At 35.0% G+C, this 27,337-nt stretch overlaps 2 protein-coding genes and 1 long non-coding RNA gene across 4 annotated transcripts; 1 reads left to right on the top strand and 2 right to left on the bottom strand.

Annotated features, from left to right (window-relative positions):
- The first annotated feature begins 2,951 nt into the window (after window positions 1-2,951).
- On the top strand, window positions 2,952-5,761 carry LOC126725150 (uncharacterized). The gene is made up of 3 exons (XR_007655332.1): window positions 2,952-3,146; window positions 4,272-4,333; window positions 5,552-5,761. It is a non-coding gene; the product is annotated as an uncharacterized LOC126725150 (long non-coding RNA).
- Window positions 5,762-15,536: 9,775 nt separating this feature from the next.
- LOC126725151 (probable disease resistance protein At4g19520) lies at window positions 15,537-19,707 on the bottom strand. 2 transcript variants are annotated; one of them, XM_050429689.1, is made up of 5 exons: window positions 19,445-19,707; window positions 16,883-19,331; window positions 16,442-16,768; window positions 15,934-16,056; window positions 15,537-15,737 (listed from the first exon to the last, which is right to left on the bottom strand). In XM_050429689.1, exons 1-3 carry the CDS (start codon window positions 19,697-19,699, stop codon window positions 16,485-16,487), a joined length of 2,988 nt encoding a protein of 995 aa, XP_050285646.1. In that variant the 5' UTR covers window positions 19,700-19,707; the 3' UTR covers window positions 15,537-15,737; window positions 15,934-16,056; window positions 16,442-16,484. The 2 variants fall into 2 exon arrangements, with proteins under 2 accessions (XP_050285646.1, XP_050285647.1); XM_050429690.1 differs by having other exon boundaries at window positions 15,537-15,792.
- Window positions 19,708-19,935: 228 nt separating this feature from the next.
- Window positions 19,936-24,266, bottom strand: LOC126727805 (disease resistance protein RUN1-like). The gene is made up of 4 exons (XM_050433719.1): window positions 24,255-24,266; window positions 21,219-21,766; window positions 20,168-20,948; window positions 19,936-19,953 (listed from the first exon to the last, which is right to left on the bottom strand). Exons 1-4 carry the CDS (start codon window positions 24,264-24,266, stop codon window positions 19,936-19,938), a joined length of 1,359 nt encoding a protein of 452 aa, XP_050289676.1.
- Between the last annotated feature and the right edge of the window lie 3,071 nt (window positions 24,267-27,337).

The following is a 27,337-nucleotide window of genomic DNA, read 5'->3' on the forward strand; positions in this document are numbered from 1 at the left end:
TGTGGTAAGTGTTTGAGCTAAGAACCTCTCAAGGATCTAGAGATTGAGAGGTAAGAGTTGAGAAAAACCACAAGGAAATGTGTAGATGATTATGGGTATAACAATCTTTAACTCTCAAGTGTATTTGCTAGGGTTTTCCCTCTGAAAAGCACTCCTTATAATTCGTGGGTAATGAGGGTATTTATAGTGTGGGTAAAGAATTTGGTAAAACAACTTAACTTTTTGCCAAACATAAAATTTCGCGGGTACTTCGCGGGATGGCCCTTCTCACGAAATACTCGCGAACTTGATAGCCTGGCGTGACCTTCAGCTTCCAGTCATGTGCTTCACATGTGGCCTTTTCAAGGGTTGCTTCTCGTGAGCTACTCGCAAGCTAGTCGTGAATTCTATCAATTCATCTTTTGAAGCTTGATTTCTCACCGATCTCTCACACTCATCCCTTACAAATAAACCCACATACATACAGGAAAAATGATTGAAGAAATTACAATCAAATTTGACACAGAATTAAAGTTAACACAAGTTAGTTGAAAATCACAACTTTACAAGGACCGCTGATAATTGTTACAGTATAACACCAAGTATAAGTCACAAGTGTTATAGTGTAAAAATTAATCAGGTGGACCTATGGCATCAACGACTAGGACATGCTAGCCACAAGCAAATAGAGAAGATCTCTAAGTGTGAAGCAATCCTCAGTTTACCAAAGTTTGAGAAGATAGAGAAGAGTATTTGTAGACCATGTCAAATTGGTAAACAAGTGAAAGCTAAGCATCCATCAATCAGTGAAGTCCAGACATCTAGACCTTTAGAGTTGTTTCATATTGATCTCATGGGTCCTGCCAAAGTTCAAAGCTTAGGTGGAATGAAGTACCTTCTTGTTGTAGTGGATGATTTCACACGATACACTTGGGTGATTCTCCTGAAGGATAAATCTGAAGCTCCTGACAAGTGAATTCATCTATTCAAGAAGCAGCAAGTAGAGAAGAATACATTGATTGCTCGAATTAGAAGTGATCATGGAAGAGAGTTTGAGAACTCTAAACTCGGGTCCTTTTGCAATGTCAGGGAACTAAGCAAGAATTTTCCTCACCCAAGACACCTCAACAAAATTGGGTCATGGAAAGAAAGAATAGAGTAATTCAAGAGATGGCTAGAGTCATGTTGAATAACAAAAGTATGCCAAAGTCTTTCTAGGGGGAAAGACAGATTATCCTAGATGAGTTAGATCCTTCTATTCGTAGAAGTCTAGTATCTAGGAACTGGGTATCTTTGTGTGATGTTTTTGATCCTCCTCTTGCTACCTTGATTAGAGAGTTCTACTTGAACCTCTCTATTTATTCTAAGGATACAGGTGGTCATTATTTGACTACTTGGATTAGAGGTAAAGAGTTTAGGATAAATAAACATGTAGTTTCTGAAGCTCTAGGTGTACCTTTGGTTTGTAAACCCACATATCCATACACTGAGTCACCTCCTATAAATGATGTGATGTCTTTACTTTGTGGAAGAGCAATAACTTGGGGATCTAAACTAAGGATAAACTCATGTGAGTTTACTGAGCTTAACCATCTTTATTTAAGGATAGTTTGTCATAATATCTACCCTATCTCTCATGTTCACACAATTCCTTTAGACAGGTGTGCTTTTCTTTATGCCTTTATCACAGACGAGTCCATGTGTTTTCCTTCCCTATTCATTCAAACCATTGTTGAAATTTATAGGAGTAAGTCCAAAGCACAAAAGCTATTCTTTCCTGTGTTTATATGTAGGGTGTTGAATTTTCTAGGGTTAGAAGACTTTCCTGCTCTAGAATTAGTTCATACCATTGCCCCTATTGGAGCCACTTTTCTCAAACAGCGACAGGCTTAGACGAAGAGTGCTGAACCAAGCACTGGGACTTCAAAGAAACCAAAAGGTGATGCTTCTACTACAACTCCTGCCTCTGGTGATCAGCCTATTGCTAAGGAGGTTCATGTGGATCCTACTAGTATGATGATATTGTTGACCCTACAGTTACCCCTCCTCTCTCACTTCGTGCCATGATGGAGTCCTTTATGACTACTCAAGCGGCTCATGGACAACTTATTGATGAGTTACTCATAAAGGTTGCTACCCTGAGAGCAGATTTTGCTGAGTATAAGAGTGTTTTCCCACCTCCTCCACCCTCTGACCCTTTATGGTTACCTTTGGAAGGGGGAGTAGGTTGTTAGGTTAGAGGTTTAGGGCTTTTGTATTTAGGGGAGAGCAAGGAGGTTTTGTATATAGGGAGAGTTTTGGGGAGTTCTTACTTTGATGTATTTTTGTATATGTGGTTGTATATATTTATTTCTTCTGTTCTTGTTTCACAAACATTGATTTGATTCTTGATTATTGTAACACCCCGACCCAATTTTTATAATTAAACTATGTGTTTAAGTGGTTAAGTATTATTAATATTTTAAGCCACTTACTTACAAAAATTAATATAAGAGTATTTAATAAACATATTATTTTATAATGTCATTGAATAAGAATTGTAAAGATTATAAATAATTGAAATGACTATTTGTATTATAAATATATACTTAGTATGTGCAAAACTATATTAAGTGGTTAAGTTATGAGATATATATATATATATATATATATAGTTGTTGGTGTTTTAACTGTGTATGATGCATGAGATATTATAGAACATATATGCTCTTTTAATGTGATAGATATAACTTTATAAAGGTAAGGATATATATATATATATATATATATATATATATGTATATGCAAAGTGATATTATTTTTGTAGAAAAGGGTGAGTGTGAATGCAAGAAATTATTTTTGTAGGAAAGTTTGAGTGTGAATGCAACAAAGTTGAAAAGTGGGTGTGATTTTTCTTTCCCTAGCCATACACGTATCCACCCAAAATTTTCCACATCTCTTATCTTCTTTTGTGCCCCAAAAGTCTTCTCCTTGCCTTATTTTCTTGGCCGCATCAGATCAGAAGTCCAGCCCCTCTACTCCTTTTTCCTCTTTCCTTGTTCTTCTTTCTCTTTTCTTCCTTTGCTTCTTACATGACAGCCCTCCCTCTCTCACCAAAACAAAATATCCCTCTCTAAGGAAGAAATTAAAGGGTTAACACTAAAATTTCAGCTTCAAATTGTTGGGGGGTAAGTAATCAAAACTTCATTTGTTTATTTCTACTTCTTTAACCTCTATCCTGATTTTATAGGCTGAATTATGATTCTGTTTTAGTGATTTGAAGGTTTGATGATATTATGGTTTATTGAATGTTTAATAACATATTTTAGTATGTTTATTATAGGTACAAAAATACCCAAATGAAATTAAGGCCTATTGCTATTTGTTGATGATTTTGTAAGAATATGTACTGAAGCTGTCTCTGTGACAGATTTGATGTTTACAACAAGAAAAATATGTATTAAATCATATTCTGTGAATTAGGATGCTAGGAGTAGTTTTTATTAATTCTAAGACACACATGGTTGTTATGAAAGTGGTCTCACATCAATTTGATTAATATAAAAATAATGGTTTAATTTATAAGTTGCGTGAAATTCTGTCAGGACAGATTTGAGTATGCTGTCTTGCGTGATTTTTAGTAAATCATGGATTTATGCTTTGACTTCGAAATTTTTATGGTTTATACTGGACATACAGGAGAGTATTTATGTAAAATTTCATGACAATTTGATGTGTGTGGACAGCCTGTTTGTATTTTAAAAATGAAGCATATGCTGCTGAAATGAGCAGTGAACAACATACGCTACACCTAACTTTTTGGATTTAATTCTCAAGTTAGGGTGAATTTTTTGAGCTATAATTTAATATTCTTATCTTTTTGTATGTATCGATCATAGATTAATTTTTGTGTAACTTTTTTTGAGGTTTAGTACTCAAAGGAAGGGGTTCTAAACCATGCGACGGTTGTATTTATGAAGCTGTTTTGTTCGACGTGTTGTATGTTATCATATGAATGTATATAATTACATAACCATGCTTAAAAGATTTTATATTTATGCATGCATTATTGCCCTAACCTCAAAGCACCTTTTGAAATAAAGTTGGCTCTTCTAGAGATATGGGATTAATATAAGAATGTTGGTTTCTCTAGGATTTTGTACCTGTTGTTTGATGAATGTATTTTTGTTTGTGGGAACCTCGTTCAGGTGGGATTAGGATTTTCTTGATTCTAAGAGATAGGCTTTGAGATGAATGTGTAAGTCTATGACAAGGAAATTATGGATAGTAATAAGCTTTGACTTATGGTTTAGGTGTTACCAGTATCCAAGTCTAAGCTCCTTTGACTGTAGGCTCTCAGTTCCTCTGCTTTCAGGTAAGGGATAAGTTATATGGGCATTTGGTAAGTCATGAGGTTATTTTAAAGTATATTATGTATTAAAATGTTTTTTATTAGAGATATGGCATGTAATCATTATTCTAACAAAGATATGTTCGTGAGCTTTCCAAAAACTTATGTATATGATTTAAGCATATTGATGCCATTACTAATTTCCACAAACATGATGTTTAATGAAAAGAATGGAAATGCTATTATTATGAGATGTTATGCAAAATAAGAAATTTCAGTATAATGTAAAGTACGAAATGTTTTCGGGTTATGTCCTCTGATAATCTGAACTCTGTCAGTAAGGGTTAATTACTGGCTTTTCATGAAAAATGTTATATGATTGGCCATTAAATGGGACTGGCTCTGCTGTACCCACCCCTTGTTGGTTACGGCCAACTTGTGGGGGAAGCCAACCTACCCCCATGGTTAGAAGATATGTATTATGATGTGATCCCAGGAATACCTGGCATTATGGGGAATGCTGGATGCCTAGCACCGTGGTGCTAGAAGCCTCCCAAATAAGTACAGATTTATCAGATATGGGCTAACCAATAAGTTAGTTATGAACAGCTATATTATGTTATTAATCATGAGAGAATGATTTTGTTAAATGCATTGTGAAAAGTTAAAAGCTCTCATGAAAGTAAGAAGTTTCTGATGAAAAGAAAAGCTGTTCATTAAAGATAAAAGTTTCTGAAGTTCTATTATGCTATAAAGATAAAACTTCTGATGAAAGTGCAAGATATGTTTAAAAGTTATCAGATACCTATTCTTTATGAAATGTTAAGTTTTATGATTATGAAAGTTATAATATTTTTCAGGAAAATGTTTATAAAGAAAGATTTTCTTATTGGGTCAAGATGTTTCTAGGTTAATACAAAGTTGCCGATTATCTGATTTAAGTTAAAATTATTATTTTGTAATGAGAATATACATATGGTGACTTTGTAGGAAATGAAATAAGCTTAATCCGAAAGGTTTTGGTAATATTAACCTGATAAGAAAAAGGAGAACAATTATTTTCTATGAAGAGCGTATAAGCTATTATTATGAATAGTATAAAATACTATGCATGAAAAAAAAAAATGTTCTCCTATTCGAATATTCATAGAATGAAATGATTTGATTTACATGCATCCTTATTGAATTCTCATATATCTTACCTTTACTGAGCTGTGTAGCTCACCTCTTCCACTCTTTCAGTTAGCAGGTTTTATTTTGGAGCAGAGGGAGCCTTAGTCGAGTTTGGAAGGAGCTGGTTTTAGTTTTATATGTATAGATCTTAAATTAGCAATTTGATGTTTAGCTTTGTAGTATTGTGTATTTTAGGATCTAATGAAAGTTGTGTACCTTAAAGTATTAAGGATGTATTATGTGAAAGTGTGGAAATTAAATGATTGGTGGATTATGTTATATTTCGAGTACAGTGTAGATGCTCTGACTATCAAGTGAAAAATTATATCAAGAAGTAAAGGAACAAGAATGAAAAAAAAAAAAAAAAAAAGCTTTTGTAAAAGTTAAGTTGGTTCTTGTTAATATCAAGTTTAAGCTTGATATTAGCATGCCGGTCATGGTCACAAATCCGGGTATTGGGTTTGGGGTGTGACAATTATGACAGTTATTAATGATGAGTTTATTCATTATGATATTACTGTCTCTCTTTATATGTTTTGTGAATTAAAGATCAGATTTTTTTACTTTGGATTTGAACTGTATTTTCCACACATACATTTATGGTTTGTTTTCTGTGTTTCAAGAATTTAAAGGTTAATTCTTTTAGCAATTGCTGTCTATACTAGCAACTAATAGTTAGTAGTTGTGATAGAATTGTATTAAGGCAATACATTGTAATTGGGCTGGTGTTTGATTTGAGCAATTCATTTTGTATGCATGTTTTGTCATGGATTACCAAAGGGGGAGATTGTTAAGTTCTAAAGATTTAGGATAAAATGTTTAGAATTCTATTTTGTATGTGTTGGCAAACTGCGAACAAAACATGTCTAGTTTATGTGTTAGGCATTGCTCAAAGATGTGTGTTTCAAGCTTCAAGTTTGAGCTAACTATAGAAAAGAGAGTTAAGAATCTGCCAAGCTTGATCGATCGAAAATTAGATTTGACTGATCGAAAATCGCAGAAATCAAATTTTGCAGAATTTTAAAACAAGGCCCAAGCCCGCAAAAACTTTTAGGGTTTCAATCCAACTTGTCCACATATAAAAAGGAAAACCCTAGCTACGTTTGGAAGACCTTTGGAAGACTTATGAGTTACTCCTTGTGAGATTCGAGAGGTGTTGTACCTTCTAACTATGCAAGCATCTACCGGAGCAAGATCTACAATCAAGCATTGGTAGAACCTAGTTGCTACTACAAAGATCAACAACTGAAAGTGATTTGAAACCTTTGAGTGGGATCTCAAAGTCACAGGTGTGGGTGCTTGTGTTGCAGCAAGTTCAAGAAGAGAAGGAGTCCGTGGATTCGGAACTTGCATGTAATCGTGTCAAAGTTACCACTGAAGGTAGCAATAGATTTAGGGTTAAATCTGATTGTAAAAACTTCGATTATCTTATAGTGGATTTGTTTTACCTTGAGGATTGCTAGGTTAAATCCTCCCCAGGTTTTTTTTACCTTGAGACGGTTCGTTTCATTAGTTTTCCTAGGTCATCATATCATGGTGTTTTTTACTTTCCGCTGCTTTGCATCATATGATTTATTATTGTTTAATCTAGATTTGAATAATTAACCTAAGTAATCACTTGGCTAATATATTAGGTTAAACAATCTGCTTTAAGGGGTCTAAACAAACAAACACACTGGATAATCACTTCAATGCTATTTCATTATTCATGTTTTGGTGTTAGGTCACATTACACTCACTCTTGGCTATTTCGGTAATTGACAAACACAAACCTCACTCAAAATGTATAAATCTCAAATTGGAATGAATGAAAAGTTTTAATAGTTAAAAAAAAATACATAGAAAATTCTCTAAGCACACACATGCCATAACTTCGCTGTAATAGCCAACAATGAGTATAATGTGATCTAGACCTCTATTCTTTGGCATGAGAAAAAGGTACTTGATCAAACCTTCTCTAGTGTGTTGGTACTGAAGATGAATCATGCAATGATTTATTCTGAGATTGTTTCTCCATACAAGTCATTGGGCTTCTAGCTACATTCTAGAATTCATTTTGGTAGCTCTTCAGTTTTGTCAAAGTATCTAGTTCTTCAATGTCATTATAGAATGTAATTTTGTTGAACTAGTTGATTTCCTAAACTCAGTTAGGATTTTTTCATTGGAAGTAACTTGGATTCTTGAGGATATTAAGCTGATATGTGAGAGTTTTGTTAATATATCCTTTGTTAGCATAAGTTTACATTGTAATCATGCTGCTAGTGTTGCAAAAAAGAATGAAAATGTCATTATTTTTAGAAGAATTCCCTCTTTTCTCTTTCTCATTGTATAATGTTATTCTGAATAAATAAAGTTTGTTTGGTTCTAAAGATTTAGGATTAAATGTTTAGAATTCTATTTTGTTTGTGTTGGCAAACCGAGAACAAAACATGTCTACCCCTCTTTAGGTGATAGTCACTTTCAAACATATGTGAATGATAATGTAAAAATTGTGCTTATTTTTCATCTACATATCACCTTTTGGATAACTCAAACACTTACTAGTTACACACACCACAAGCAAACCTTTGTTAAACTCTGTACATGTGATTGTGTGTTAATTTTTGAGGCCTTCCAAAATTTTACTTCTTGATATGTTTAATACTTTTTGGGGGTGTGAGGTAAGAAATGTTTGATGAAATTTTTTTTAGGCTTAACAAAGAAATTTTTTTTTGAAGGGAAAGAATTTTTGAAAACATTTGGAATCATTAACATGCATCCCATATCATAAAAATTTGTTTTACAAATGTTTCTGTAGAAAATTTCTAGGTTTTTAATTTTTAAATTTTTTTTTTCAGGATTCGATCGATCGAACCTATTTTAGGACCGATTGAAAAGAAAAGAAAAAAATCCATTTTTAAGGCTTAAACTCTCGGGTTGCCTCGATTCCTCACCCAATTCCTCTCAATCAATTGGATCTGTTTTTAATTGTTTTTTTTATTCCTGCCTCGATTCCTCTCGACCAATCGAAAATAATGTTTTAAAAACAAATAGGAATCAAATCACAGTTCTTTAGTGTTTTGTCCTCTTCTTCTTTGATTCCTCTAACGATCCCTTTCACTAAAATTTTGTCTTTTTTTGAGTCAAAACTTCAAGGGTTTTGTTCCTCAACACCTAGTAAGTCTCTTTTACCCTTTCTTTTTGGTTAAATTACATGCATACATGCATTTTCATCAATTTTTTTCAAATTTTCGTACTAAAGAAATTTTGGGGTTTTTGATGATTTTGAGTGTTTTAATCCAATTTGTTGGATGGGTTTTTGTTCATGCATCATATAAACATGATCCTTAGGCTTTAATTTCAAAATTTTCATAATTTCTTCAAAATTTCAAAATTAGGGTTTATGTGTTCTTGAGAATTTTGGGGATTTTGTTCAATTGGGATAAATTGATTGAAATTGTCTTATGATATTGCTTAATTGAGTGATTATAACATGTTTTATACTTGTTGTGTTGTTGAATTGATCAATATAAGAATATTTGAAAATTAGGGTTTTCAAAATTGGGGATTTTGCTAAATTTCTAATTTTCTTGGTCAATTTTCAAAATTGAGATGAAATTGAACTATTTTAGAGCATTAGATCATGCATCATATGTGTACTTGTGTCATGCGTCATATAGTTTTTAAAAATTTCACGTTATCCTGTGCTCTAACTCTATTTGATGCAGTCTGCCCTTGATTTTTGTTTATGTTTTTTTTTAAACCTTCAGACATGTCTCTTAAGGTTGGTAGAAAATTCAAAACCAAAGCCAATAGAAACTCTTCATCTTCTTCTTTTGCCCCTTCTTTGGTTGATAGGGTTAGGTTTCTTTCTTCTAAGATTGAGGAAGTCTTTGAGACCTTAACCAAGTATAGGTCTATATGGGGAGAGAGACAGATTTTCCTAGATGTGTTAGATCCCTCCATTCGTAGGAATCCAGTGTCTCAAAATTGGGTTACCTTGTGTGATGTCTCTAATCCTCCTACTGCTGCTTTGATTAGAGAGTTTTACTTAAATCTTTCTATTTATCTTGAGGATACAGGTGGTCATTATTTGACTACTTGGATTAGAGGTAAATTGTTTAGGATTACTAATGTGTAGTTTTTGAAGCTCTAGGTGTGCCTTTAGTTCGTAAACTCATATATCCATACACTAACTTTCTTCCTGTAGATGATATGTCTTTACTTTGTGGAAGATCAATTTCTTGGGGTTTTGAACCAAGGATAAACTCATGTGAGCTTACTAAGCTTAATTCTCTTTACTTAAGAATAGCCTAGCATAATATCTTCCCTATTTCCCATGTCCACACCATTCCTATAGATAGGTGTTCTTTTCTCTATGCTTTTATCATAGATGAATCTATGTATTTTCCTTCCCTATTCATTCAAACTATTGTTGATACTTATAGGAGTAAGTCCAAAGCACAAAAGTTGTTCTTTTCTATGTTTATATATAGGGTGTCGAACTTTCTGGCGTTAGCAAACTTTCCTCCTCTAGAGTTAGTTCATATCATTGCCCTTATAGGAGCCTCTTTTCTTAAACAGTGATAGACTCAGATGAAGATTGCTGAACCAAGCACTGGGACTTCAAAAATACCAAGAGGTGAAGTTTTTACTACAGCTCCTACCTCTAGTGATATGCCTGCTACTGAGGAGGTACATGTGGATCCTACTGTAGCTGTGGATCCTTCTAGTGATGATGATGTTGTTGACCCTACTGTTACCCCTCCATTCTCACTCCGTGCCATGATGGAGTCATTTATGACTACTCAGGCGGCTCATGGACAGCTTATTGATGAGTTACTCACTGAGGTTGCTGCCTTGAGAGCTGATTTTACTGAGTATAGGAGTGCTTTTTCACCTTCTCCACCCTCTGATGCTTAATGGTTGCCTTTGGCAATTCGTAACAAAAAGGGAGAGTAGGTTTAGGTTTAGGTTTGGGTGATGGCTCTTGTATTTAGGGGGGGTAGAGAGTTTTTGTATTTAGGGGGAGTTGCTTAGATTTTGAGACAAGAGATTTTGATGTATTTTTCTTTTCTCATTGTTTTGAGGTATATATGTTTTGTTTTCTTGTTCTTGTTTCACAAACATTGTTGGTTCATTAACTATGATAGTATATTTGACATTTATACATTTGATATTCTGTCTATTTTTCATGTTTTGTGAATTTAAGTTCAGTTTTTATTTATTGGTTTTGTACTGTATTTTCCACATATGCGTTTATGGTTTGTTTTCAGTGTTTCAAGAATTTATAGGTTAATTCTTTCAATAGCTGCTATCTATACTAGCAACTAATAGTTAGTAGTTGTGATAGAATTGTATTAGGGCAATACTTTGTAATTAGGCTGATGTTTGATTTAAGCAATTCATTTTGTATGTGTGTTTTGTCATGGATTGTCAAAGAGGGAGATTGTTAGGTTCTAAAAATTTAGGATTAAATGTTTGGAATTCTATTTTGTTTGTGTTGGCAAACCAAGAACAAAACATGTCTAGTCTATGTGTAAGGCATTGCTCAAAGGTGTATGTTTCAAGTTTCAAGTTTGAGCTGACTGTAGAAAAGAAGAGTCAAAATCTGCCAAGTTCGATTGATAAAAAATTAGATTCGACCAATTGAGAATCGCATAAATTAGATTTTGCAAAAATTTTAAACAAGGCCCAAGCCTACGAAAACATTTAGGGTTTCAATCTTACTTGTCCACATATAAAAGGGAAACCCTAGCTATGTTTGGGAGACCTTTGGAAGACTTATGTGTTACTCTTTGTGAGATCTAAACTGTAAATCAAAGAAAAGGAATTAAATTAAATAAACTGTAAATCAAAGAAAAGGAATTAAATTTCTAAACCCAATAGTAAAAGACAATAAGGTTTTTAATAGCAGTCTTGAACTATTAGGCCATTGGTCGGGCTGTCTTCTTTTTATGTTAATGTAAGTTTCTGTAATTGGAGACTTGTATCTTTGTGTCCAGACCAAATAGGTTAGGCCAACTCTCACGTAACGTTTAGCTAAAAGCCCACCTTTTGTAACATATTGAACCCATCAACCCCAAAAGGCTAGGCTTAATTGGAAAGGGGCTTCCCATTTCTAATACGCTATGTCCTTGCATGAAAGGTGTTTCTCCTACGCACAAGGCTCATGACATCTCCTACCAATGAGTAGAACATTCCTCTAATTCTATTTCTAACACCTTTTGTTGCTCAAGCCCAAATGGTTGATCTTTTGGGGCTTGAAGGATTCAAGGGGTTATATTTTTCAATTTGAGTTACCTACTTTTCAAGCACAACAAATTTTCTATTCTCTCTCTATTATATTTAAGCCTTTATCGATTTTTTTTTCTTTCCAATGGTCATATTTTTTATACAGTCATATATTTCTAATGATTGTGTTTTCCAACGATTATATTCTTTCAATATAAATAGCATAATTTCCTCTCTATTTTTCATTTAACTCTAACCCAATAATAGTCTCCCTCAAAAAAGGAAAAAGAAAAAGAAGCTTATTGTGTCATTTGGAGGTAGCCCAAATCCAATTTGAAGTGAATAACTTTTTATCTTTGGGTATAAAAGTAGATGTCCGTGGAAGAATTAAACCAGTTCAACATTTGGACTCATGAGAAATTGAGATTATCTTTTCTATGAAATTTCAAGTCAACTAAATTCAATAATAAAAATGAAACAATAATACGACTATGAAGAACAAAGAAGAAAGCAAATATTAGCAAACCACTGCATGTTGTGACTTGGTGGTAAGAGCTCTCGTATCGCTTCATATAATGCTTGACAATAGTTGAGTGGTTCGAGTAGTGACGCTTTGACAACTATGTTATATATCTACAATAATAGCTTCATCAAGGCCTCAATGGTATACATAGTATTATCCATTATCGTCACGTAGCGTGAGATCGATGGTAAAACTAAGAAATTTTTTTTTTTTTTTAAATGTCAAACTTTAAAAGTGTCATTGATTTTCTTACAACCTACTTTGGGTTTTTGTATGGTGGTGGTTCAATTGAGCACCATCTCAAATGTAAAATGTGAAATATTTGGTAAATTTTTTTATATCTGTTGGAGGATTGTAATTTAAAAACAATATAAAATGTGGGTTTAAAAACGTAATTTAAAAAAAAAAAAAAAAAAAAAAAAAAAAAAAAAAAAAAAGTTTGCTATTTGCAAAAACCTGGCCAGCGTGTCAGGTATCCAAACCTCCACTTCTCTTATGTAACTCAGAAGAATAAACCCACTTTAATTAGGAGATGTCAAACGCTGTCGTTTATAGGGCAAAAGATATATAAAAATAGAGGAATTTTGAAATTTCAAGAGACAAAAGAAAGAAGAAGAGATGAGGTCCATGAGGATGAGCTGTGATGGTTCCGGTTTTCTCCAAATCAGACTCACTCGATCCCAATCCTTCAGAATTGCTGTGTTTTCCATTTTTTTACTTCAACAAGCTCTGCTCTGACTCAGTGAAGTGAAAAATGGTGGCAATTGCCAATTATAGACGGTGCTGTTTTTTTATTGTTGGTATTTCTTTAGAGACAGCAAAAATATATGATTTGGTGTTTAAAATATGATTAAGGTTTTATTTTAGTTTGAAATATTTAATTTCCATTCCCTATAATATTGGAAAAAGTGTGCATATCAATAATAAGTTGGTTTTTGAGAAATGTGGTGTGTGAAGAAGGAATGTGGTTTCAGAGAACATATAGAAGAGGCACTGTACTGTGTGCAGAAAATGGTTCTGAGAAATGAGAAGGATTTGAGGATTATTAAATGAGTTTATCAAAATAACCTTGCCCTTTGATCCCAAAAGATGAACATGAGAAACAGATTCAATTTGCATTAGAGCAAGGAATTGGTGGAGTGGTCTCTGCTTTAGCCAGGAACAGATACCAGACCCCAGTAGAGCTTGAGATGGTTCACTGTTCAAGCTTGTTGTGTCGATTGGCATGAGAATGGTACCCAGCCACCCTGAAGATATTTAATTATATTGCATTTCTTGAATGGGAAATGGAAATCTTGAAGCAACTAGTTTGCAATAAGGTTTTTCATAGTATCTAGAGGAATTGAAATTGTGTCTGGTCTTTGAAAGAATTAATGAAGTGCTGCTTAATTAATTCCCAAGAATTTGTGTGGGAAGACATCGTTGTATGAGAAAATCAGTGGATGTGAAAATCTTTAAGGGTTGTGGTATGTAAGTTGGCCTCAGGTGCTGCTGTGTATGCCAGTCTCCAATGCCAGGGAATAAGAACTGAGGAGGTATTATGTAGTCTTTATAAAAAGAGAGCTTAAAACAACGGTGGAAACTATAAGTAAGCCATTTGTAGTAACTGGGGGATTAATTTAGCTCTATCCTGGGAGAGCACCCTGCATAGGTAATTTGGTGTGCAAATCAACATCTGTACCAAGCGAGGTTTCTGTTCAAAATTTCTCAATATGAATCAGAGAGCCAAATGCCAGGAAGGGGGGAAAAATATTATATATGTTGCGACTGTTGGAGAAAAAGAAAAACAACAATTATTTAATATAACAAACCGTTACAATGGAAAGATAAATATCAATACATAAATATGTATTTTTCTTAAAACAAAAGCGGCAGGATTTGTATTGCATTTCACAAAATCATCAAGTAGCCAAATCTCAGTGGCCCAATTTTACATCCAAGATCTGCTAAATCTAGAGGAGCATTATTACAGCTTTCGTCCACAAAATTAAAATTGAAGCATGGGAAAGTAGATTTGCTAGTTTCACTTTGTTGAACAAAGCATTTCAGGTCACTTTTTTTTTTTTTTGGGTGGGGGGAGAGAGAGAGAGAGAGGGAGGAATCCATGTTAAAAGCAGCAATGGCAAATTGGCAATACTTAAGTGGCTCTCAAGTTGAAACTCCTGAATTCCCTACCGGTTAAACAATTGTAGGGCATGCCAGAATCCTGCAAAATGAGCCTCCAAACGGCATTGGCCCACAATCACCTCAACCTTAGCTGCAACAAAATTCACATTGAGATCTCTAATCACTGCAACATTTACAGCAACATTTACCTTGGAGTAAGGTAACTGAGGGACCTTCCATATTAGGAGATGTACTTTCTGCAGTATCTCAGACGAAAATTTTGCAGCCTAGTGTTCATGCATCTCTTTACCTATATATACCAAAGTGGTTGGCTGTATTGCTGGTTCCCCAAATCTCTCCATTTCAGTGCAGCCATAATTGCCATGAGAGTGGGAAATAGTTTCAGTGAGAATGTATTCTTATGGTGCAGCATCCAGGAGAATAGATCAGTCCAGTTCTGATAAGGCTGGTGTGGGATAAAGTTTATGCATTCAACTAATTGCCATACCTTCTTGGTGTCTGGGCAAGATCACAGAGCATGTAAAGTGGTTTCAGGAACTTCATTACACTGCTCACAAGTTACTGAAGAGATGATGCATTTGGAAAATAGATGAAGTTTTGTTGGCAGGATAAACTGAAGAGTCCGCCATGAAGAACTTTAATCTTGTTAGGAACCTGAGCCTTCCACAGTGCCTGCCACATAATTGTTGAGCTGTGTGATTGTTTGAAGCCTCTCCTAAACCTGAGACTGCCTCGTGGTCTGACAAATTATATGCACTCCGAACTGAAAAATCTCCAATTTTTGCGCCCACCAAAAGATACAAATTTTTAGAATTTCACAGAATGCTTTGAATGACAGCAGCTTCTTGTGGCATGAACAACCTGTCCAGAACAATCCTTCTGCAGGTCTTTGTATTATCATCCAGCAACTCACACACAGTTTGCTGCAGATTGAGGATTTCTCAGTTAAACCACCCTGAATGTACTCAGTGTCAGCGCTGCCTATCTTCCCAGATGTTCACCTGTCTTCCATCGCTATCTTCTAACAGTAGCTCAACTGTGTAGCCTTTCTAGTTTCCATTATACATCTCCAACCAAATGAGGCATTGGATGGTAACTTTGTGTTAACAAGAAGAAGTTGATATGAAGGCTTTATATCTGTATGTCATTAGAAGTTTAACATAGCATTACACTTGCAGGACACCCACAAAAAAAAAAAAGATTTAATCAATAATAAGAGCAAATTGACAGTTAATTTAAATGCTTGACCATTTTGGTTCCTTGACCACTTTTGCAAGAGCCCAAGGTGAGTGTGAGAGGAGCATAGCTACTCGGCTAATACTTCAACGTTGACGCTCTTGTAACTATCCACTTTGGCAAAGGCTTCAAGCTTCTTAGACGTTTGATCCCATCCTTCCATTAATTAAATAAAAGTTCACCAACAAGAAAAAATTTGTGTTATTCCCACCTGATTAAAAAAAAAAAAAGTGATACGGTATGATATTAATTTTTGAGTTTGGGTCAATTCGGATACGAGTGCCAAAAGGTGCCACTAAGGTACAAGTATCACAATATTTTGAAGTTAGTAGGAAGAAAAATAATAACTTACAGGTAATGAACAGCAAACGATTAGCCTTCCAGGTCATTTTCACTAGATTCTTCAAAATCAGCCATTAATCCTTCGAGTTTTGAATCCACTTTGGCTTTGGATCCTCATTATAGTAGCACTCTCCTTCCATTATATAAAAGTTCCCCAACAAGTCAAGAAAAAAATTTGTATTATCAAACCTGATGAAAAAACTTTTTTTTAAAAAAGGGATATGGAATGATTTTAAATTTTGAGTTTGTGATGATTGGAGTGTGAATGCCAAAAGGTGATGTTAACTAGCAAAATACTTTGAACTTTCTTTTTTCCCTCTCTCAAAAAAGGAGTAAAAATCTAAAAAGAAAATCTCCAATTTATACCTATGACAAATTAAAATTTTTTATCATGCAAATTTAAACCTAACATTCAAAACCCACACTTTCATTTCATTGGATATCTCTCCCCAAAAAATAAAAGAGAACATCAAGACTTGTAAACTGTAATAGCAAGAAGAAAGATGATGATGACTTACAGGCAAAGAAGTCGAAACATTCCTAATACTAAATTCTTTAGAGTCAGCCATACATCCTCCAAGTCTTTGAATGTGGTTCGTTGTTAGAGTAGGCTTCTCCACTAGGTCCAGCCCCATCTTCCTCATCATGGCGTCGCTTATTTCTGCTACCTTCTGTGGCTGAATTGCAAAGATTATGGCGGAGATCACCCAGATCTTCATAGAGTGTCCTGCTGTTGATGCTTAACTGTGTTATTGTTTGATTGGGATCTTCAATGTCTTGGCAACTATCCTGCTTCCCTCCGTGAATGGATTCAAGTTTCTTGGACCTTTGATCCTCTCCTTGCACTAAATAAAAGTTCACCAACAAGACAACAAGAAAAATTTGTTTATTCCAACCTGATTTAAAAAAAAATTATGATGATAACTTGTAAAGTAGTAAGAAGAAAGATTATCACATACTGGCAAAGAAGTTGAAAAATTCCCTCTGACTAGAATCCTCAGAATCAGTCATAAATCCTCCGAGTCTTTGAATCTTCTTTGGTTGTAGTTTCTCATGATAGTAGCCTTCTCCACTAGGTCCAGCCCTGTCATCCTCATCAAGACTTTGCTTGTTTTTGCAGTCTGAATTGTCAAGATCATGATGGAGAACACCCAGATCCTCAAATGGTATGCCGCTGTTGTTGATGCATTGTGACATAGTTTTATTGGATAACAAAGAGAACCCAATTTTCTCCACCTTCAAGTTCCAGGAAGATATTTCAATATTAAGTTGATAGAATCCGTTCGCATCAGTTTGACTACATGCTTTATTCCAATCGGAGCCAGAGTCACGGTAACAGGACAAATAGCAAGAGGACAAGTAGAGCAGCCAAAGGTGATGCGATTCAACTTTACCATATTTTTCTGTAAATTTAAACACTTCTGGGTTTTTAATTTGACATCCATTGACGTTCAACAAACATGAAAGTTGACAATCTCTAGGGTATTGATGAGGCTCGTCGCGTTCAAAAACAACGCACAATGCAATTCCCATCAGCTCATCAAACCCACAAGGCACTTGTAAGTTCACTTTATGGCCCATAATTTCGTGGTTAAACCCTTCTAGAATTTCACTTCCAGGAATAATAATTTCTAACTTGTCTGGCAGTCTACCACTTTGTCCCTGATATATACAAAGCATAATGTTTAGAAGAGAGAGAGAGAGAGAGAGAGAGAGAGAGAGAGAGAGAGAAACCTGAAGCAAGTAACAGCCACTTTGAAAATTGTCAACCAATTTGAGGCAGTTGAGATATTGGAAACACAACTCGGAGTGATACGACCCGAAGGGAGCATTCTGTAGTTTTGGAAATCTCTCCAGTGAGGTACAATTGTTTGCAATTAAACACTCAATAGTTGATGGAACATTTTCCAATGATTGAAGCCTCTTGCAGCCTTCCAAATGGAGTCTTCGAAGGTTAGAGAGTTGAGAGCTGCTTTCAGGAAGGGAAACAAAATTATTTCCACTTAGATTTAAGTCTGCTAAAGAAGACAAGCAGCCAATATCATTGGGGATTGACAACATATCGCAGTCACAAAGATCCAAATATCTTAAAGAATGCAGACCAGATAAGGAAGGCAATGATAGACCCTCGAGAACATGACTTGTTAGCATGGAATCAAATGACAATAATGTCCCTTTCCATCGATGAATATGTAGTTCTTTGAGATTTTTAAGTTGAACAATGGAGGAAGGAATCTCTTTTATAGCTGTTCCACTCAAATTAAGCAACTCCAACCCTTCTACATTCCCTAGGTTCTCTGGCAAGTTGTCAAATTTTGAGCATCCAGAAAGATCAAGATAATTAAGCAACTTCAAGCTACAAATGGTGTTAGGAAGACACACAAGGTTTTTGCAATCTTTTAGAATCAAGAAATTAAGGTTAGTCGAATATTCAATTGATGAAGGCAGTTCTTTTATAACTGTTCCACTCAAATCAAGCTTATACAGACCTTCGACATTCCCTAGGTTCTCAAATTTTGTGCATCCAACAAGATCAAGAGAATTACCTAACCTCAAACTACGAATTGTGTTAGGAAAACACACAAGATTTTTGCAATCCCTTACGGTCAATAAACTAAGGCTTGTCAAATGTTCAATTGATGAAGGTAGCACCCTGATAGCTATTCCACTCAAATGAAGCTTTTTCAGACCTTTGAGATTTCCTAGGTTCTCTGGCAAATTTTCAAATTTTGAGCATCCAGAAAGATCAAAGAATTCAAGCGACTTTAAACTACAAATGGTGCATGGAAGACAAACAAGATTTTTACAATCTTTAAGAGTCAATAAAGTAAGGCTTATCAAATGTTCAATTGATGAAGGCATCTCTTTTATAGCTGTTCCCCTCAAATAAAGCTTCTTTAGGCCTTTGGCATTCCCTAGGTTCTCTGGCAAGTTGTCAAATTTTGAGCACCCAGAAAGATCAAGATATTTAAGCGATTCCAAACTACAAATGCTACTAGGAAGACACACAAGATTTTTGCAATAACTTAAAGTCAATGAAGTCAAGCCAATCAAGCCTTCAACTGATGAAGGTAGTTCCACAATTGCAGTGAAATCCAGAAAAAGCTTTTGTAAGCATTCCATGTTTCCCACAAAATCTGGAATTTTCTTAAGTCTTGAGCAACCAAAAAGGTTAAGGGTCACGAGAGACTCCATTTCAAACTTGCTTGGAAGACGACTTAGTTTTTTGCAACCCCCCAAATTAAGAAGAATCAGCTTTTTAAGAATTCCAATAGATGGGTGAAGCTCACGTAAATTTGTACAATTTTGAAGAACTAATTTTTCAAGATTTGGGACTCCAGTGAAGTCTGGGGTTATAATTAGGCCTGAAGAGCTGGTCAAGTCAATGATCTTCAACTTGTCATAATTCTGTTAAAAGAAATAATTTTTTTTTTGAATAATTAGCATTCTAGTGTCTATTTATTGAAATTATTGAAATTTAAAAAGCAAAGTTGTATTAGAATACTTAATAATGCTCTTACCTTTATTCGTTTCCAAAGTCGTTCAATTTTGCTTTGTGGTAAATAAAGTTGAACAAGCTCATCTAGTTGGATACTTGATGGCAATGATTTTGAAGGATATTGAATCCAATCAAGAATTCTTAAATTGGTAGGAAGATGTTTGGGTTCAAGCAAAATACCACGAACTCTAAGAAATTTGAGATTGTACATCTTTGAAACAACCTTAAAGTCCCAACGTGCCTCTTTTTCTTCATGACACATACCACAAATATCCATGGCTTGAACTGCTTTTGATCCCTTGTAATCAAGAAGAAATTGGTGAATTGCAAAATATATTATTAGCATAACAATTCAAATTTGAATTTTTTTTTTTTTTTTGAATAATAAGGTAGGGATTAAACTCAAATTCTCTAAATAACCTCTTACCTTATTTTTTTTCAAGACTTCATCAATGTCCTCATAACACCATAGTTTACTACGCATCCTAGGATCATTAGGGCACTCTTGATGAACTATGTTCCTACCCATTCCTGCAAGTAAATCATGCATCCACAATATATTTTCACCCACAATTTTCAAGAGAGATTTATTAATGAGTTCCTTCAATCCAATATCAGGGTAAAGGCCAAGATTATCTAGTATTTCTACAACATGATCTTTCCTCTCATGATTGAAGAAGCATGCAATGTGTAGGAAAATTTCCTTCTCAGTTTCATGGAGTCCATCAAAACTTAATTTAAGTACTTGGAGAACTTCTCTCTCAGGAAATTCTTTGAGCCTCTCTAACGCACTTTCCCATTCAATAACACTTTTATCAAACAAAAAGGAACCTAAAACCTTAAGAGCTAAAGGAAGGCCAGCAGCATAATTCAAAAAGCGGTTAGACACATTTAAAAAATCATCTGGGACGTACTTTTTCTTAAAGGCTTTCGAGCAAAAAAGTTGAAGAGCATATTCATCATTTAATCCTTTAACTTCATATATTTCATCTACTCCATGTGTCCTCAACACCTGCACATCTCTTGTTGTTATGATAATTCTACTGCCTGAACCAAACCAATCATGCTTTCGAGCTAACATATTTAACAAGTATGGTTTATCTACATCATCAAGAACAAGTAAAATCTTTTTATGACATAACCTATTCTTGATATTGAGAACCCCATCATACTCATCACTTATTTTCAAATTTGTTTCCATCAAAATTTGATCAATAATTTTCTGTTGTAGTGGAACTAAACCATCTTTTTCATAATTTTCCCTAACATCCTCTATAAAACTACAAGCTTCAAATTCTTTAGAAACCATTTGATAAACAACCCTTGCAAGAGTTGTCTTACCCATTCCCCCCATCGCCCAAATCCCTATAAAACGAACATTATTTGACATCATAGCTAAACATAACAGCAACTCCACCACTTGAGAATCTATTCCTACTAGATCCTTAGTAATATTTGCAAATGCATCATATTTCAAGTTAAGCGATATCCATCCCGCAATGCTTTGGATATCATGTGACTCAGGCCTGTAATGAACAAAGTAAAATATGCATTGAGTTTGAACAACCAAAAGTTCACACAAAAAATATGATACATTTCTAATGTTCAATTTTTTTGATTGAAACATAAATATATATATATGCATGCATGTATGTATGATTGTTTTGCTCAAGAAAAAACTGAAAAAAGTACAATGAAACTTGTATGTAGATTTGCTTAAGGTTCCAAATAGAGTTATATTTATGAAGTGGGTTATTTGGATATTTAAAAGAAATAAATAATTAAAATTTAATTACCGATAATTATTTAAATGCCATCCGCGAAGGTTGCCCACTTGTCTCAAAGCATCTCTCCATTTCTTTACCCTCTCTTTTTTCCCCTTTTTTTCATATTCAACAAATGGCTTTGCAAAAGCTCCTCTTTGTTTCCGTACATCAGATGGATTCACATAGTGAAAAACAGGTAGAACTGTCATTCCCATATATTTCCTACAATCAATGATTTTTACAAGTTCATCTAAGCACCAAGTTGAAGATGCATAGTTTTCTGAAAGAACAACGATAGCAAACTTCGATTCTTCTATGGCTTCCAATAGCTCTTCTTTAATGAATTTCCCTCTCTCAAGTTTTTGATCATCTCTAAAAGTGTAAATGCCTCTATCTTTCAAAACATTATATAGATGATCCACAAAATTATTGCGGGTGTCCTCACCTCTGAAATTGAGAAAGATATCATATTTCCATTGGCCAGCAGGAGAAGTAGATAAAGAACTTGTTCGGGCAGTAAAATAAGATGTAGAAGAAGAACTTGGGAAAGATGACAAGGAGGTCACACCCATTAAAGCCTACATACCAAAAATAAAATCAATTAGAAGTTTAGAACTGAAGAGAGATTGTTAAAAAACAAATAAATTAGGAAAGAACAAACTATTTGATTTCTAACCAGATTTCCGTGGCTTTGGAATTCCAGTGTAAAGAACTCAAACTCTGCTGAAGAACTTGAGTCCCTTGTACTCGAGTTCCAATGTAAAGAACTCAAACTCTGCTGAAAACTCAAAAAAATATATAATCTCAAATTTTTCTTGTTGAGCTATGTAGAGCCTAGTTTGTGTTTGATTCAAATTATGACTCAACCTGATATAAAAGTGTTTTGGTTTTAATGAAAGTTTTTCTAATGATTAGTCCATGGAGTGGAAGTTTGAGCCGATTGACCCATTTTTAGCCCATGTGAAACTACTGTGTAGGATATAAATAACATTGTTTCATATTAGGGTTCATTGTGTTGTTTTGAGAGAGAAAAATTTTATTGCTATATCTTGTATTTTTCCCTGAAAATAGTGAAATCACTTCAACTTCATAGACTTAGGCAAATTGCAGAACTACTTATTTTTTTGTGTTGTGTAATTGCCTTTTGTGTGTATTATTTTCTTTCTATTTTTCACTTTTCACAGATCTAAGAATTCATGTATATTCACAACATTTCTCAATGGAACTCAAGTTTTAGAGACTCAAATTCCAACTTCGGTCACATAACTAATATGTTTCAATTTTGATCATATAACTAATATGTTTGAAAAATTAACTTATGCGACAAAAAGAAACCCTAGGTGACCTTGTTTATGATTAATTTGACTTAAAGTGGTGTTTAATTGGTCGTGTAGGAAATTTACAAGAAACTTTGTTCTTCAAGATTCAAAGCTTATACATCCCGCGTTTTCACAAATTACAGCGAAAGTTTTTATTTTTCACTTTTATTATTACTAACAGGCTGTAATAGCTATAAAGTTCTCAACAAAAAGAGAGGCTATAAAGTTGTTTTCATGTTGCTTTTTCACCAGGTAAAAAGTTTTTCCTTTATTGTATAAATTCAAGCATTACAGGGAGGAAAACAAGTCGTGAGCATCAGTATTGGTGGTGGTAAAATAGTTATATTACCAACTCAAGCTCCAAAAAATGCTCACCTCAATGATGTCAAAGTCAAATTTTTTTAGCAACTTGCTACAGTGAACAAAAATTAGGCAAAATGCCTAAATTAAGTATATTTGAAACCTAGAATATTAGATGATTCAATTGAACAAAAATAAAGGTAAATTCTAAAATAAGTTTTAAATAAAATTTATTTTAAGGTGAAATTTGCATTTTAATCTAATTTTAATAAACATAAAAATGAAAAGAAGTAAGCTAGGGAAGAAGAAAACTAGGATTTTGAATCCCTCCGTTCATCAGATAGGTCAAACCTTACCTTTTTCTTTTTTTTTGTTTGGTCGATTGTCTGTTGAAGCACAGTTGAACTGAGGGTTCACAAAGTAGAGCAAATTAACTCAATCCCGCCACACGTACACATCACTCTGGTACCCGCTGCGACGAAGCCAGCCACGTCGCCATCCATAAACGCTGTTGAGGTCTCACCGTTCTGAACTCAGGGGAGGGGGTGCGTACTTGGTAGCTCTTAGTCAAGTCAACTACGCGTAAATGGTGTGGGGATACGGAGAGTTGGGGTGGACCAAGCTTTTTCTGGAGCAATGTGCAAAGCAAAAGGGTTTGACGGTTTGTTGATAACTCGCATTCAAACTCTGGTTATCTCTTAGTCAAGTCCACTACGCGTAAATGGTGTGGGGATAGTGAGAGTTGGAGTGGACCAAGCTTTTTCTGGAGCAATGTGCAAAGCAAAAGGATTCAAGTAATTAATGGCTGAAATTGAAAGCTGATTAAGAGGACAATAAAGGAAAGCAAATTCGATGTTTGCTACTTTAGCATCCGTTAGGAAAACGAGAAAAGCAAAACCCTCCCAGAAAGCAAACCAACAAGTGCGATAAAAAGGTATGTGTATAAGCAAAAGCAAAAGTAATTGGCAAAAATGGGTAATTACTCATAAAAAATTAATTATATAGTTAGTAGGGCCGGTTTACAAAGTATTTGGATTTTTAGCAACTCGAGCCTCAAAGGCTCGATTTTGACCTCTAAATCAAGCCTTTGAGGCTCGGTTTCTACGACTTGATATCGCCAAATTCCATGTGGCGTGTCCACGTGGAACTTGAGTTTTTAAAACTCGAGTTCTACGTGGACACGCCACGTGGAATATGGCCAAGTAGATCTCGAGGCTCAGAGACTCAGTTTACTTAAAGTGAAACTGAGAGTGAAACCGAGTCTCAGAAACTCGATTTCAAATAAGGCATTTTCAAAAATAACGCCTCACACAAATCACTCTCCACTATCACTCACCCTCACCCTCTCTCTCACACAGAGCAGACGCGCACTCTCACGCTCTCACTCACTGTCTCACCCTCTCACACTAATCTGTCACTCACTTTCTCCACTCACGCTCTCACTCACCTGCTTCTCCATCTCATTGTTCTCTCAGTCAATCTCAGTCTCAGTCTCAGTTAGCCTTCGCCAAAAGCTTTGATCAAGCCACAGCAAGCTTTGAGTCTACGCGGTCTCTCAAAAATAAAGAAAAAGGTGAGTTGCTTTGTACCCACCATTCACTGTTTGGTTGCCGAGAAACATGCATGAAAAATTAAAGAAAGTTTGGTTTCACGAAGTTGTTTTCTATTTTGGTTTATGTATTGAATTTGTAATAAAACTGTTAAACCTGCTAAAAAAGAGGGAAACTTTATTGTGTTTTGAGATTGAATTGGTTTGTGGGTTTGATTTTTTTTGTTTTGTTTTGTGCTTTGTTCTGTTCGTGGGTTGAACTATTGATATGAGGGAAATTTCATACTCAAATCTTGAACTATGCATTGTTTTGCAGTGATGATGTTAGGGTTTGTTAACTGGGTCTTTGTTAAATTAAATTGTTGATGTTAGGGTTTGTTAAAGTTGATGATAGGGTTTGTCAAAGTTGATGATTTAGTGTTTAATTTGATCCATGTTACTGAAAGTTTGATGACTTTCTTCTTGGTAAATTTGATAATGTCTTAAACCCCTTTTTATTTTTCTAATTTTGTGAATTCTGCATCTGTGCTCCTTTAAATTTTATTTACATTTAAATATTTCAATTGGGTTGTCATTTTAAATTTTTTTCGCATTTAGTAATTTTAAATTTTCCATATGAAGCGTATGCTTAGTGTAATTGTAATTGGATAATGATCAAAATATACTTATAATAGATTGATTGAAACATTTAGGAGATATTGGAATGGGCTTGGCTGCTTCTCTTAGGATTATTTCTGTTCCTTCTTTTTTAAAACAGAGTAGCCCTGTGGCTAATAGCTTCTGTTGAATTTTTTAGAGATTACATGTCTTACTTTTGACAGATGTGAGAGTTTTTTATTGTTAGTCTAATATTCATTGAGTACGTTCCTATACAGACAAAACTGGTTCAAAATGGTCTGAGAGAAGTTTTTGGTGCTTGTGCTAGTCTAATATATTCTCTGAATATGTCTCAAAACAGACAAAGCATTTGACATGTCCTTCAGCAACGTACTCAATTAATAGACTAGCACAAGCACAAGCAACAAAGACTGTTGACATGACCAGACAAGCAACGTACTCAGTTAATATATATTAGACTAGCACAAGCACAAGCAACAAAGACTGGTTGACATGACCAGACAACCAGACATGACCAGAGAAGGAGAGCATAGGGCTTTGAAACTCGAGTCTCTAAGACTCGGTTTCACTTTTAGTAAATCGAGTCTCAGAGACTCGAGTTTAAAGAATAGTGGCGTCCCGCCAGACAAGTATATACGGCTTTGAAACTCGAGCCTCTATGACTCGGTTTCACTTTTCCTAAACCGAGTCTCAGAGACTCGAGTTTAAAGCGTGTCAACGTGGCATCTACGTGGAACTCGAGTCTCAGAAATTCGAGTTCCACGTAGACGCCGCCTGGATTTTTGCCACATCAAACTACCTAAACCGAGCCTTAGAGGCTCGATTTAGAGGCCCAAAATCGAGCCTTTGAGGCTTGAGTTGTTAAAAATCCAAATACTTTGTAAACCGGCCCTACTAACTATATAGTTAGTTTTTTATGGGTAATTACCCATTTTCGCCAAAGCAATTTGTACCCAAAAGATAAAATAAAATAAGAAAAAAGCAAAAGCACAAGTAATAATTATTCTCTTTTTCTGGTCTACTGATTATCAACTTTAGTATTGAGCCGACAACACTGTTTTAGTCTTCAAATTGGGTCCACGCAGGGATGTTCTTCGATCCATCACCTCTGTTATTAGTTTTAGTTAGTTCAACTGGTAAAATTTATGATGGTAGTATAAGAAATTTGGGTCTCTGTCTACACTAAAAACTTATTAATATTTTAGTCTGACAAAAAAATAAAAATAAAAAATCTCTGCAGCTCTGCTTTGCATGTTAGCACCTGAAATTTGCATCCACAAATTAAAATGAACATGAATTTTGGTCCCTCTCTGTTCTCTCTATGGCAAGTTATAAAATTTAATAATAAAACATTATAAAAAAAATGATTGTATTTAATTGATACTAAAAATTATCAAAATAAGGATTGTACATGTGGGGGAACGTGTGTCAAGACCGTCTCAGAGGTGGGCTAAGGATGTTGGATGGTCCACATTGGAAGCATGACCTTGGCCCAAGAACGAACGAGTTGTGGAAGGCCCAACGCTCTGAGCCCATGACCTCTAACTAGGCGCCAATAAACATTCGAGGACCCGAACTAGCATTGGGCACAAGTTACAAAGTAATTCGACACAGTTAGATTGATGGAGTCCACTGTTGATCTCAAATTTGATAAGGGGGAACAATGCTATAGACTCAAAAGGCCACTAGGATCCTTGAATTCGTGGGTCCCACATACGTGGAGAGATTCCATCATAATGAAGTTCCGACTAACAAAAGGGTATAAAAGGGAGAGGAGGTAAGAGAAGGGGGGGGGGGGGGGAGGTTGGAAAAATCAAGGTGTGAAAACACGAGAGAATGAGAGGTCTATACTAAGAAATGGAGATTCATCTCAGGGTGAGGGATATCAAATGTAGTCCGAGGATCAAGTCCTTGGCCTAAGCTTAAAGTCAAAAGTGATAATCTGCCTTCAAGACCCAGCCTATTGTAGCCAGCAACTGCTCTTGGGACCTCCCATCGTGGGCCAAAAAAATATCCCCATCATAAAACAAATAAATTAAGGATCCAAGCTCAGTCTTACAGATTTTTGGGTTTGAGGGCCACAGTACCCATTGTAATATTAGGCTGCGTTTGAATTGACTTCAAACTGATTCCGGAAATGATTTTTCGGAAAATTGGGTGTTTGGTTGTAACTTCAAATTCGGTCAAACTGAAAAGCATTTCCGGTTGACTGAAAATGAGAGCCAAAACAACGGAAAATCATTTCCGTTTTCATTTTCACTTAAAATGATTTCCGGCCTTGGAAAATAGAAGAGAGAGAGAGAGGAAGAGCAAGAAGATCGCCGACGTCAGAGCAAGAAGATCACATCGGAGCAAGACGATCG

The sequence above is a fragment of the Quercus robur genome, chromosome 5 (genome assembly GCF_932294415.1).
Source record: "Quercus robur chromosome 5, dhQueRobu3.1, whole genome shotgun sequence".
In the NCBI taxonomy this organism is placed as follows: Eukaryota; Viridiplantae; Streptophyta; class Magnoliopsida; order Fagales; family Fagaceae; genus Quercus; species Quercus robur.